The 13,943-nt window shown below is 40.4% G+C and overlaps 1 protein-coding gene across 1 annotated transcript in view; it reads left to right on the forward strand.

Moving 5' to 3' along the window:
- The window catches only part of SERPINB5 (serpin family B member 5), a 13,910-nt gene extending 916 nt beyond the window's left edge, over nt 1-12,994 (forward strand). Inside the window, exons 2-6 of the mRNA XM_004379282.1 lie at nt 1,039-1,176; nt 4,984-5,101; nt 6,751-6,893; nt 11,786-11,953; nt 12,602-12,994. Coding sequence (XP_004379339.1) covers nt 1,039-1,176; nt 4,984-5,101; nt 6,751-6,893; nt 11,786-11,953; nt 12,602-12,994 — 960 coding nt within the window. The remainder of the gene's footprint in view (nt 1-1,038; nt 1,177-4,983; nt 5,102-6,750; nt 6,894-11,785; nt 11,954-12,601) is intronic.
- The last annotated feature ends 949 nt before the right edge of the window (nt 12,995-13,943 follow it).

Genomic DNA, 13,943 nt, shown 5'->3' on the forward strand with positions numbered 1-13,943 from the left:
AACCTCACTACATGTCAACACTGTCCTTACTCAACCTTGGGTTCCCTTATCACCAGTTTTCCTGTCCCCTTCTGCCTTCTAGTCCTTGTCCCTGGACTGTTGTGCCTCGTTAGTCCTGTTTTGTGTTATGGGGCTGTCCAATCCGCGGCTGAACGGTGAACCTAGGGAGTGACTTCACCACTGAGCTAAAAGGGTGTCCGGGGGCCATACTCTCCAGTCTCTGTCAGGCCAGTAAATCTGATCTTTTTTTATGTGTTAGAATTTTGTTCTACATCCTTCTCCAGCTTTGTCCAGAACCCTCTGTTGTGATCCCAGTCAGAGCAGTGAGTGGTGGTAGCCGGGTAAAGCACCATGATTTGTTTTTAAGATGCAAGCTCAAATGTATTCTACCCTATGACATATCCATGCTTATTTTAATATAGCAATAAAAATTTAAATGTTCTACCTTCGAGTCACATGGATGAATAAGAAGATAAATTGTGTTCATTTACGGTATTGAACACTTCTTGGGGCTTGAGTACCCCATATGAGAAGCAATAACTAAGAAGATGTATATTAAAGCATTTTGAAAGAGGTAGATGAAATAGATTACCTATCTGTCCATCCATCCATCCATGCATCCATGCATCCATCCATTCATCCATCCATCTTTATAGTTTCTTTTTGGCTTTCTATCTATGCTTGCAATGTAAAGTAGCTTTGTAAAGTTCTTAGAGCTTCAAGTAGGATGCTTTTCCAGACTGTTACATTTTAAGCTCTCATTTGCTTTTTGATAGTAGGTAAATGCCCTTCTAATTCCATTCCATTATTATTCTTAAGTTGATCATTCTGAGGTCCAACAGAATCTTTCCATAAGCATTTAGACAGGAATTATCTTCTAGTATCCATAAGTTCCCAGAAAGTGTGACCCAGGAAATGTTATTTGGGTCAAGATGAAGAAGTTACACTTGAAATTGAGTGAGAATTGGAGAAGAAGCTTCCGTCCTTCACAGAAGTTCAGGCGATGATTTGTGAGTAACGCATTTCTTCTCTTAACAGGTGCTTCATTTTGAAAATGTCAAAGATGTGCCCTTTGGATTTCAAACAGTAACATTGGATGTAAACAAACTCAGTTCCTTTTACTCACTGAAACTCATCAAACGGCTCTATGTAGACAAATCTCTGAATCCTTCCACCGTAAGTTGTTTATAGCAATTAAAAAGATTTAACTTTTTACCAAAAGTAGCATTTTCACATTAGTAAGTCTACAGCTTTTTTTTTTGTCAGTGAAATTCATTTCTAGGATGCTTATTTATGATTTCAGGCTTATTAAAATCAATCCATTCTAATACAGAAGTATAGAGAGAATCAATTGCAGCTACATCTTCCAGCTCAAAGTACAGCAAGCATGTAGACTTCCTCTTTCTCTGTCAAACACTCATAAATTCTATCCTTCCTCTTAGCTTCTCCACTGAGGGAAATGGAGAATGGGACATGAACTATCTAATAAATTTATCTCCATAGATACAAGACAGCTCATGATTCAAACCTCTTTCTCCTTAAACAGTAGGCATACGGCCTGGGATGTTTTAAACTCTGCACATCATTTATGTATGCACACAATGTTCTCCTGATGTTCCTTAAAATCAATAAGAAAAATAACAACAGTACGAATTAACAGTTTTCACTGGTCACAAATCAGTTTTGTTTACTTCACTAGGCTGGTCATGGTTAAACAGACGACCAGGTTGGCGTTCACACAAAACAGCCCTGGGTCTTTCATTTCAACCATTTCTTGAGGGAATGATCATATAAAGAATTCTGTGGTGCCCTTAAATTTGATCTTACAGGATATCATAATATTTTTATTTGAAAAATATAATCAACATCCTAGACTGTACGGATGTACCTTCTCCCTGGATGGCACAAATGGTCAAGCATCTCGGAAGAAAGGCCTGGTGATCTATTTCTGAGAAATCAGCCACTGAAGACCCTATAGAGCACAGTTCTACTCTGTGACCCTCATGGGGTCACCATGAGTTGGGATCGACTTGACGGCAACTGGTTCTCCACATTAGTAATATAAACTTGATTCAGCTCATGTTTGCATGGCTAGAATTTGAAACTTTCCAAATCTAAAAGCTACATATTTTACCATAGTTTTACTACTTTCTGCAGTAACCCTGTTACCCTTGCTGTCCAGTTGATTCCAACTCATAGCAACCCTACAGGACAGAGTAGAACTTCCCCATAGGATTTCCAAGGAGCAGCTTGTGGATTCAAACTACGGACCTTTTGGTTAGAAGCCGAGTTCTTAACCACTGCGCCACCAGGGCAGCAGGTTTATGTTTTTCTGATTCAGATCTTTTGGGGACATGGGCCACTAGACATTGTTATAAGTTTATTCTTCTTGCGTGAAGACCCATGCATACAGTCATTTTTGTTCTAGCAACCACTTGGGGAATTAACAAAAAAACAAAAAACTGAGATTTGAGTTGGGGCCTGGGCATGGAAAATTTTAATAAGCTCCCTAGGTGATCCTTAAGGTGATCATACATTTCTATTGGTGACAGTGATGACAGTGGAGGCTCTTGTCAGGTCTTTCTGATGTTCTTAGGTGGCCAGCAGCTCTCAGTCAAGGCTACCAGTCAAGTTGAGCTGGAATTAAAAGAATCAAACTGGCTTAGGCTTATCTGCTCTAATGAAATTCAAGAAGCCCTGTACTTAGGTGTGACGTGATATAACATTTAATCAATCTATGCTTTAGTTGGAGCCCTGGTGGTTCAGTGGTTAAGTGCTTGGCTGCTAACCAAAAGGTTGGCGGTTCGAACCCACCAGCTACTCCATGGGAGAAAGATGTGGCAGTCTGTTTTCATAAAGATTACAGCCTAGGAAACCTTATGGGGCAGTTTACTCTGTCTTACAGGGTTGCTACGAGTTGGAAATGACTTGACAGCAATGGGTTTCAGGTATGCTTTAGTTTGGTTGTACTTCCATTCAACATTTTAAATTATTTTGACCAAACTGGGGGTTGCAAGGATATTTCTTTTTATTTTAATTTTTTTTATTATGATTTAGGTGAAAGTTTACAGAGCAAATTAGTTTCTTATTAAACAATTAATACACATACTGTTTTGTGACATTGGTTGCCAACTGTGTGATGTGTCAACACTCTCCCCTTCTCAACATTTGATTCCCGATTTCCATTTGTCCAACTTTCCTATCCTTTCCTGCCTTCTCGTCCTTGCCCGTGGGCTGGTGTGCCCATTTAGTCTCGTATACATGGTTGAGCTACGTGTGTTATTGTTTGTTTTATGGGTCTGTCTAATCTCTGGCTGAAGGATGAACCTCAGGAATGACTTCACTACTGAATTAAAAGGGTGTCTGGAGGCCATACTCTCAGAGTTTCTCCAGTCTTTGTCAGATCAGTAAGTCCAGTCTTTCTTTGTGAATTTGAATTTTGTTCTACATTTTTCTCCAGCTCTGAAAGATTTTCTTTTTTAAATAATATTTTACTGTTTTTGGTGAAGGTTCACACAGTAGCTTGGGTTCCATTCAACAATTTCTACACAAGTTGTTCAGTGACATTGGTTACAGTCTTCACAATGTGTGAACATTCTCAATATTTCCATTCTGGTTGTTCCATTTCCATTAATCTAGTTTCCCTGCCCCCTTACATTCTCATGTTTCTTTTAAAGTAATTGGTGACTGTTTGGTCTTGTATGGTTTTTTTAAAAGAGCACAGCACTTACAGGTGATATTAATTATTTTTTGAGCCAGTTTGTTGTTTAGCTATAAGGTAACCTTGTGGGTTAGTTTTGGTTCAAGGCTTAAAGACTATCTCAGGGCAATAGTCTAGGAGAGTCCTCCAGTCTCAACCAGTTCATTAGGTCTGGTTTTATTTTTTAGGAATTTGAGGTTCTGTTCCACATTTTTCTCCCATTCTATCAGGGTCCATCTATCGTGGCCATGAATATAACGGTTGGTAGTGGTAGCCGGGCACCATCTAGTTCTTCTGGTCTCAGGGTAGGTGGGGCCATGGTTCTTGTAGACTATTTGTCCTGAAGAGGAGTTTTTTTTTTTTTTTAAACTCCTTTCATTGCTCCTGCTGGTTATATAGTATCTTTAACTTTGCTAGTATAGTACAAACAAGTGTGATTTGATGAGAACCACTCACATAAGAACTACCTGGGTGTTTGTTAAAAGTGCAAATTCCTGGCCTCAGATTTCTTCAATCAAGACCAGTGGTCATGGGGTCAAGGTTTCTACATTTTCAACAAGCATTAAAGTTAGACCTGCTGCTATGTTGTCCATAACACTATGATTCAAATTTTAATGTGCAGATGAATCACCTGGAAATCTTGTTAAAGTGCAGATTCTGATTCAGTAAGTCTAGGGTGGAGTCTGAGATTCTGCATTTGTAACAAGCTCCTAGGTAATGCTGAAGTTCCTGGTCCTTGGACTGCACTTTGAGCAGCAAGGATCTATAGAATATTTATTGATTTCAGTGAGGATAAGCATTTTCTGCTCATCAAGTTCTCTTTTCTGTACATTTCCTCTATTCTAAGATACACTTTTTTTGTTTTTTTACATTTTAATGTTTCTGAAATTGGAATCTGTATTATAATGGTTGTGTGAATTTAACATGTTGGTGCTGTTGTTGGGTGCCGTCAAGTTGATTTCAACTCATAGTGATCCCATGTGACAGAGTAGAATTGTCCCATAGCGTTTTCTTGGCTGTAATCTTTATGGAAGTGGGTCACTAGGTCTTTCTCCTGTGGAGCCGCTGGGTGAGTTTGAACTGCCAGCCTTTCAGTTAACAGCGTAGTCTTTCTTTTTTTCCCCCCAAAGCTGATACAAAATTGATAGATCATTAAATAAGTTATAGTGCTTTATAATTTAATAAATGAAACATTTAGTACCAAGAAAACTCATAATTTCTACATGAGATTTCAATTCGTGTAGGTTAAGTACTTTGCAATTTTATGAACTGGATTTTTTCAGGAGTTCATCAGTTCAACGAAGAGACCCTATGCAAAAGAAATGGAAACTGTCGACTTCAAAGATAAAATGGAAGAAACGAAAAGTCAAATCAACAAATCAATTCATGAACTCACAGACGGCAAGTACCCTTTACTTATTCTACTAAAAATTGCTAAGTAAACAGACCTTGCCTTTTTATGAATCCCTCGGCCAAACATAAAATGATTGAACATCTGGAAGATTCCTTGGGTGTTTTCTATGACACAAGCTAAACCCTCACCCATCAAACCATTCGAACAACTTGGATTTCTGGGCATTTCTTGCATCATCTCATCACTTGGCAGAAATTTCTGTTGCTTCGGTCTTACTCTCCCTTGCCTTATTCTCAGACGTGCTGCCATGTGCCCTTATGGAGCCTCCTAAAGTGTGGCTTTGGGCAAGTCACCAACATCACTAGGCCAGTTTTCCAATCTGGAATTGAAACGATTGGACTATTACTTGATGACCCCTGAGGCCGCTTCTAGCTCTAAAATCCTACAAATTTATGAAGGAAAAAAGGATAAAAGGTTTTAGGGGCCTTTGTGTTGGGGATTTGAGCTCTACAGTAATTACAGTTGTGATTGAGCCCTGAGCCCCTTGGCGTTTACAGCAGACCTTGAGGCAAACAGCCCGTCTGCAACAAGTGCACTGACCGGAGGGGGAGCTGTGGGTAGCGGGTAGAGCCCTGTCTGGGACTCAGATACGCTTTCCAGCTGTGCAGACTAGAAAGTTGCTTGGCCTCTCTGAGCCTCAGTTTCTTCAACTTTGAAATGGGGGTACTGATCTTTGCTTTATGTGAAAATGCTGAGTCCAGGGCCAGGTGCATAGCAAGCTGTTGGGCATTTTCTGTGAGCGCAGAATTTGGAGTCACAAAGACCTGGCTTTCAGTCTAATCCACCCTTGCTCGTGTGACCTCTTGGGTAAGTGACTTAACATCTCCAAGTCTTGGCTTCCTCATCTGTAATGTGGGGAGATGTATCTGCTATCAGGTATATGAAATGCCTAGTACATGGCATGGCACAGAATAGGCACTTAAAAATGGTAGCTTGAGTTTTTATTCTTCTTTCTCTTTTTTCTTCCTCCTTCTTTGCTCCCCTTTGTTCTCCACCCTGTATTTCTTTGTAAGTCTGGTTGTGGCAAGAGGGAAGTAGAGAGGGGGGGTCCTTCTGAAATTAGATGGTCTTGGGGGGCTACGCGTAAGGTCCCTGGGTGGCACAGTTTGTGCTCAACTATTAACCTGAGAGCTGGCAGTTTTAACCCACCTAGTGGCACTGTGGAAGAAGGTCTTGGTGATCAGTTTCCACAAAGATTAAAAAAAAAAACAAAAAACCCAACCTGTTACCATTGAATTGATTCCGACTCACAGCGACCATATAGGACAAAGTAAAACTGCCCCATAGGGTTTCCAAGGCTGTAAATCTTTACGGAAGCAGCTTACCACATCTTTCTCCCATGGAGCAGCTGGAGGTTCAAATTGATGACTTTTTGGTTAGCAGCCAAGCGCTTAACCACTGTGCCCCCAACGGCTCCTCCAGCCAAGAAAACCCTATGGAGTGCAGTTCTACTCTGTAACAGATGGGGTCGCCATGAGTCGGAATTGGCTTGATGGCAATGGGTTTTTTGGTTTTGGGCTACATGTGGTGTGACTCTAGCAAGTGGTAACCACGCAGAGAGTGGGCATGCCTGTGAATATCAGAGTGTGGTTTGGAAGAATAACTGCCATTTGTGGTTTTGTAAAATTGTTTGCAGGCCGCTTTGACAACATTTTAGCAGATGACAGCATCAATGACCAGACCAAAATCCTTGTGGTAAATGCCGCCTACTTTGTTGGGAAGTGGATGAAGAAATTTCTTGAATCAGAAACAAAAGAATGCCCTTTCAGGGTCAACAAGGTATGTGGTGCAGCGTGTAGCCGTAGAAGGAGCCCAAGTGTGGATGTGAAAAGTTACAGCAACAGAGGGGTTGTGGCTGTGGGAATTGATTCCAATGAGGAAAATGAGACCTCGAGAGGGAAAGTGCCTGTCTTGGACAAATAGCTGATGGCAATTGGTAGAAAAAGAACCACAATCTGGAGACCCTTACTCTTTCTAGAATGTCTTCAGGGTCTGAGCTAAGTGAGATCCTACAGGACTTATAACCCAGAGGGTAAAGCTAAATTATCGACTGGAAAATATCTACAAATATTTGGAATCTTTAGCAAGAAAAGGAAACCAACCAACCAACCCCTAGCCTTTGCATTATCACGAAACCTTGACCATTTGGGAATCTTGTTCCTGGCTGATTCTGTAACCTCATTTCCCAACTTGTTAACAGTGAAGGACATGGTCCTGGTACTTTGATTTATAAGACGCTTTGAGGTGCTTGTTGGCTGTGAAGAAAAAAGTATAGCTTACTCATCTGCGTCACTGGAGTCATTATAAGGTTGAGAATTAGAAGTCTGCTTTGCAGGGCAGTGTCATTAATTCTGTTGAGGGAAATGATGAAGCCATCATCCATGTAAAACTTAATTAATACAAGTAGGTAAAGGATCTCTTCTATAAGTGAAACCAAAGAACCAAGACTGGGAAGTTAACCCATTTCATTAGAGAACCCAGGAAAACTAGGAATCTGTATGGTGATGTGATATGGCTACATTTGGTGGGATCTAACTTGTGTTAAGAACTCAGACTTATATGAGTATTTCAATTAGTACAATATCTGAAGGTAGGATATTCATCTATAGCTCCTATGCATCGATTCTAGTTTTCAGATTTCCTCCCAACATCTAGACTATCTAGCATCAATCATTTTTGTTATTGTCAAATATTATAATAACCAAAACAAAAAACCTGTTGCCATCGAGTCGATTCTGACTCACAGCGACCCTATAGGCAGAGCAGAACTGCCTCATAGGATTTCCAAGGCTATAATCTTTATGGAAGCAGACTGCCACATCTTTCTCCTGTGGAGCGACTGGTGGGTTCGAACCACTGACCTTTTGGTTAGCAGCTGAGTGCTTAACCATTATGCAACCAGTGCTCCTTCACTGCACCAATAGCATGCTCTTAATGTTAAGAGTCCAGGAGGAAAAGCCATCCAAGATACAGTCTATGCCTGCTTTAACTGGACTGGTTGCTGTTACTCGATCTTTTGTTTCCCTAAATTTTCTATTCATCCCCCTTCCCTCTCAGTGTGCTTTCCACAGTGGAATTTGATTATTTACTTACCTAGATGTCCTCATCCCCCGTCCCCCGAATATGTGGGCTTTTTCAAGGGCAGGGACAATGTCTTACTCATCTCAGTGTCTACTGTTCCTGGCTCAGTCCCTGACACATTTATAGGTGCTCAGCAAATATCTGTTGAATGAATGGTTCATCTTAAGGGTCAGATTGATCAAACCGTCAATAGCAGACCCATTGGGCATTTTCCCTGGGAAAGGACATATGATTAGAACCTCTGATGTTGCTTCTTGTCTACTCAAAATATCCATGGGTCCCAGGGAGGGAGCCAGGAGGCCCTCCTTCCACTTCCTTTTCCTGAATGAGTTTCAGGGATGGCAGGGCCCTTCTCAAAGCTACTTGCACACAGGGGCATATGTGAGATACCAGAGCCCAACCAGGAGACCCTATAGACTTTTTAATTTTCACATAAAGTTCCTTGAGTTTTAGGCATGACGTTTTGACTTTATAAGTATTGTCTTTTACTTGAAGTGGAAGTGGAACGTGGCTTTACACAGCCTTTACTGTGAGTGGGGGAGGAGTGTCAGTCATGGTGACCCTGAGCAGTGCCCACTAGGCTTCCCTGTCACCAGTGTCCCCCCACCCCATTTGGGTGGCGGTTGGCTGTCTTCCTCAGATACCTATGAAGTTTGAAAGTGTAGAAAGAAGTCCCTGGGTGGTGCAAATGGTTAAGCGCTGGACTACTAGCTGAAAGGTTGACTGTTCAAACCCACCCAGAGGTGCCTCGGAAGACAGGTCTGGCAATCTGCTTCCGAAAGGTCACAGCCTTGAAAACACTATGGAGCAGTTCTACTCTGCACACATGGGGTCACCGTGAGTTGGAATCTACTTGACAGCAACTAACAGCAACAATAGAAAGAAGTATGTTTGGAGGGAAACTGGAAACATGTTGCTAATGGTGCCTCTCTCAGAGGAGGCAGGGCCGGTCAGGAACATCATGACAAGGTTGTAATAGTCAGGGGGCAGATCATGGACTTCTCTGCCGGCCACAATGAGGTTCATCATTTTTTACATTTAAGAAAGTATTAATGGGTATCTTTTGTTCTTGTCATTAAATTGTAAAGTGAGGCCATATCAGATCCTGGAAACTCAGACTCTATGAATTGAATTTGTAAGGATTTGAAATGTCATTGATCTCTCTGTGTTTCACCTTATAAAGCTAGAAAAGGCTACCCAAGGCAGCTTGGGGATACAGTCTCCTTTTTAATGCAGATGCTATTACTTTTCCTTTGTTTCTTTTGAATTACCTTTGTCAGCCCCTAAGCTTTTTATGGGACATGACTAACCCTTTTTTCCTGTACTGTGGTGTCTCCCTCGAGGGTAGAGTAAACTGGTGAAGTTCTGTTATTAAAAGTTTAGTATAGTGCTTGTTCAAAGAAAGCTGGTAAAAACACACACACATATGTGTATGTGTATATATATATTACACATATATACACGAATATGTATGTATACAAGTTTGTATATGTATATATAGATTCATTCCATATTTTCTGGGACAGTCTTTATTTAGTCCTATTGTCAGAGCATGTCTCAATTTGTGTTTCAGAAAATGGGATCATTATATTCATATTCAGCGCTGATAAGTGAAATAGATGACAGTTTTTGGAGGCTACAATTATATCCAAATTCAGAAACTGACAATTTAACCTGACAGAGATTTTTAGACAAATCCACATCTACTTTAAGAGAAATAAATGGTATAATTATCAGCTAGTTTCAAAAGTAGCACATTTTCCTGTCATAATTCTGTTTTTGGTTATACATAGAGCTGAAGTATTCAATTCTTCGTCAACTAAACTACTGTGTGCCGGGATGTACCAAGATAACAAGACAAGGTTTCTGCTTTGACTATAGGGTGGTAGGAGTTGGGGGAGGAGAGATTGTCACATAAATAAATATTTTTAACAGTGTGGCAAGTGTTAAAATAGACTTATGTACAAAAAATAAAATAAGTAACATCTAGCTCTGCTTGGGCAAGAGGCTGGGTAAGGTTCAGCTTACTGTTTAAAGATCTCAGAAAAAAAGTTTTACTCCAATATTATAGCTACAGGTCTGACAGGAATTTTGAATCATTTCCAAAAGAGATTCAGTAAATATGCAAATATCTCATGGGAGGTATATACCAAGATAATAAATTTCACTAAGTTGCTATCAGTCTTTTACTCCTTAGTATGAATTAATTTTCCTTTGGAAAATCACCTCCGTAGGAGAGACACAAAGCCCAGATACTAAGGGGGACACAGAGAAGAAAAGGCCCAGGGTGCTTCCTGGAGAGAAAGACCTGGGTGATAAGACCCTCTCATGGGCTCTGCTCCCTGAGGAGCATGGAGGCCACGGAAGCTGGAAGGGACTTAAGATATATATATATTTTAACATTCTCATTTTTAAAAATCATGAAGTATTTCAAGCACACAGAAAATCATAGAGAATAATAAAGCAAAGACCTGTGTACCCACCAATCAACCCTGTAAAATCTTAATATTTTGCCTTATTTAGTACCAACAGTTGCACTGCCCTGTGTATGCCCTGCCCCACTCTTCTCTCTTCCTCCTCAGGGGTAACGGTTATTCTGAATTTTCCAATCCCCTCATTCTACGGACCAGGAAACTGAGGTTCAGAGAAGTGATGTGACTTTCTCCACGTCACATCACCTGTTTATGTCACATTTGGGACTAAAACCCCAGGTTCTTGTCTCTGATCCAGACTCTCCATCTGCTCACAGAAGAGCAGGTGTCATGACAGGGAAGACGGTGGGGGTGGGGGGTGGGGGTGAAAACCAAAGGTTAACTGAGAGGACACAACAGAGGTCATAGTGTTGACCTGCTGATGCTAAGTTTCCTTTCTTAGGCATTCTGTTCAGAAAAGCTATGAATGGATATGCGGATTGACTTGAATTTAACTTCAAGTCAGCTCCACCAGGAATTATTTAAAAATCTCATAATAATTATAGACATCTAGAAAGACTAACTTAGAATTTCCTTATATTTTCAGTCATACTGTCTCATTTTGAATGTTTCATTTGTACTAATACCGTATTCTATTATCTATAGTCCTTGTAAAACAATATGTATAATTATAAAAGACAAGAATAACTCCTCAAACGATGTCATCAGCTCTTCACAGGGCAGGCTGTGGTGGTTTAGGGACAGTACACTTTGGATCCTAGTGGATGGATTGTTGAGTCATAATGATACGAAATTATAAAAAAGATCAAATTTATGTATATATGTATGTAGTCATTGTTAGGTGTCATCTAGTTGATTTTTGACTCATAGTGACCCCATGTGACAGAGCAGAACTGCCCCATAGGGTTTTCTAGGCTCTAATCTTTATGGGATCAGATTGCCAGGTCTTTTCTCCTGAGGAGATGCTGGGTGGGTTCGAACTGCCAATCTTTCGATTAGCAGTCGAGCACTTAACCGTCGCACCAGGGCTCCTTTTATAAATATGTATACATATTATATAGTATATATATAATATATGTATGTGTGTGTATATATATATATATTTCATGCTTACGTAGCTTGAAAAGTAAGCATGTCAAGTTTCTTTCCCTTTTACAGACAGACACCAAACCAGTGCAAATGATGAATATGGAGGCTACGTTCTGTACAGGCCACATCGATGATATCAACTGTAAGATCATAGAGCTTCCATTTCAAAATAAGCACCTCAGCATGCTCATCCTGCTACCCAAGGATGTGGAGGATGGTTCGACAGGCCTGGAAAAGGTACGGGAAAGGGAAATTTAAGATTTGCTTGATGAAGAGTTTTATGACTAAATCATTTTTCTGCTTCATTACTTATCTCTCATTTTTAAAGCCAATTGAAATGACGGCATTCACTGCTTATGCTCTTAAAAGAAAGCCTCAGAGACAATCCAAATTGTCATTAAAAAAAAGAGTAACTATAGCTTTAATTTGAATTATTAAATTGGATGTCATGCCCAATACATGAATATTCTGGATTTCCTTGTACAGAAATTACAGTAAGAATTCAAGAAATATTATGTATAAAAACCTTTCTAATTATGTGTTTGTTTTGTGATTACTAATGGCGCATCCATAATCCATTTATTTGTTCCTATAAAGCGACTCTATACCCTAAAAAACCAACCAAACAAAAAAACCCCACCTCGCTCATAAATTTCAGTGCAAAGGGAGCATTGTGCAGGGTGAGGAGGAGAACAACGCTTGGTGGATCTTTTAAACAGGAACTAGTCACATACAAAAGACAAAGAGCTCATCCCCACCTTCGATGATCCATTCGGACTGCTTTGATACTGGGCTCACAAAGACTCTTTATGTTTGGTAACCAAGCAGAATCTTTTACAATTGGAAATACAATAATAATAATTTCATCTCTTTTTTGTCCTTCAGGTTGAAAAACAACTCAACTCAGAGACACTGTTGCAGTGGACCAACCCCAGCACCATGGCCAACGCCAAAGTCAAACTCTCCATTCCCAAATTTAAGGTGGAAAAGATGATTCACCCCAAGGCTAGTCTGGAAAAACTAGGGCTGAAAAATACCTTTAACGAAAGTACATCTGATTTCTCTGGAATGTCAGAGACCAAGGGAGTGGCCCTATCAAATGTGGTCCACAGAGTGTGCTTAGAAATAACCGAAGATGGGGGGGATTCCATCGAGGTGCCGGGATCACGCATCCTGCAACACAAAGATGAATTCAATGCTGACCACCCGTTCATTTACATCATCAGGCACAACAAAACTCGAAACATCATTTTCTTTGGCAAGTTCTGTTCTCCTTAAGTGGTGCAGCCCACCTTAAGTCTCACCTGACCTTTCTGTGGATGCAGATGCCCACAAACTCTGCATCCAGAGAAGCACTTTCTAAATACAACCAGTGGTTAATCCTGCTGGCTCATGAAGCAACAGATACTTGTCATATGTAGCCTCACACTCATAAACCCTTCTTTTCCAATTCTTTGCTTTTGTTTCGTTTTTTTTTCTCCCCATAGAAGACACTGACATATGCTTTTGGTGAAAAGGAGTCACCTTAGAGGACACATATTTATTCATTATTTGTTGAACTAGTCAGGGTTATTGGTAGGAATGGGTGAGCAGCTATTCAGATAGTCTTCCACAAAGAAAAATCCTATAAGAAGGGTCTGGACGATCACATTCCCAAAATTTTGCCTTCCCTCAGTGAGATATAGGATGTTTCAGACTTCTTCACTTCCCTGGAAGACTAAAGAAACTGGTGCATGAGACCCACAGAATTCCCCTGTGTCCAGTGAAAGTTGGGCACGTGTTCAGACTACTCTAGGTCCAGAACTTCTTATACTAAACTCTGAGCTCAGGTGTTTTTTCAAACTCTGACTTAATTTTAGAAAGACAATATGCTGCATGTGCTGTATGCTCTAGAACATTCTTGACAGGACCAGGGTCACCATCCTATAAATCACTACTTTAATATTTCTGGAAACACTGGTGGCGCAGTGGTTAAGTGCTATGACTGCTAACCAAAGGGTCGGCAGTTCAAATCCACCAGGTGCTCCTTGGAAACGCTATGGGGCAGTTCTACTCTGTCGTATAGGGTCACTATGAGTCGGAATCGACTCGATGGCAATGGGTTTGGTGTTTGATTATTATTTCTGCAACAAAATGTAGGCTATTCACACAAAATGTATAAAGATTCTAAGTAGCCTGTAAGTGGTCAAGTTTTGCTCCCAAATGAGTCTGCCAGCAGCTTATGAAA

Source organism: Trichechus manatus, unplaced genomic scaffold (assembly GCF_000243295.1).
Source record: "Trichechus manatus latirostris isolate Lorelei unplaced genomic scaffold, TriManLat1.0 scaffold00063, whole genome shotgun sequence".
Classification (NCBI taxonomy): domain Eukaryota; kingdom Metazoa; phylum Chordata; class Mammalia; order Sirenia; family Trichechidae; genus Trichechus; species Trichechus manatus.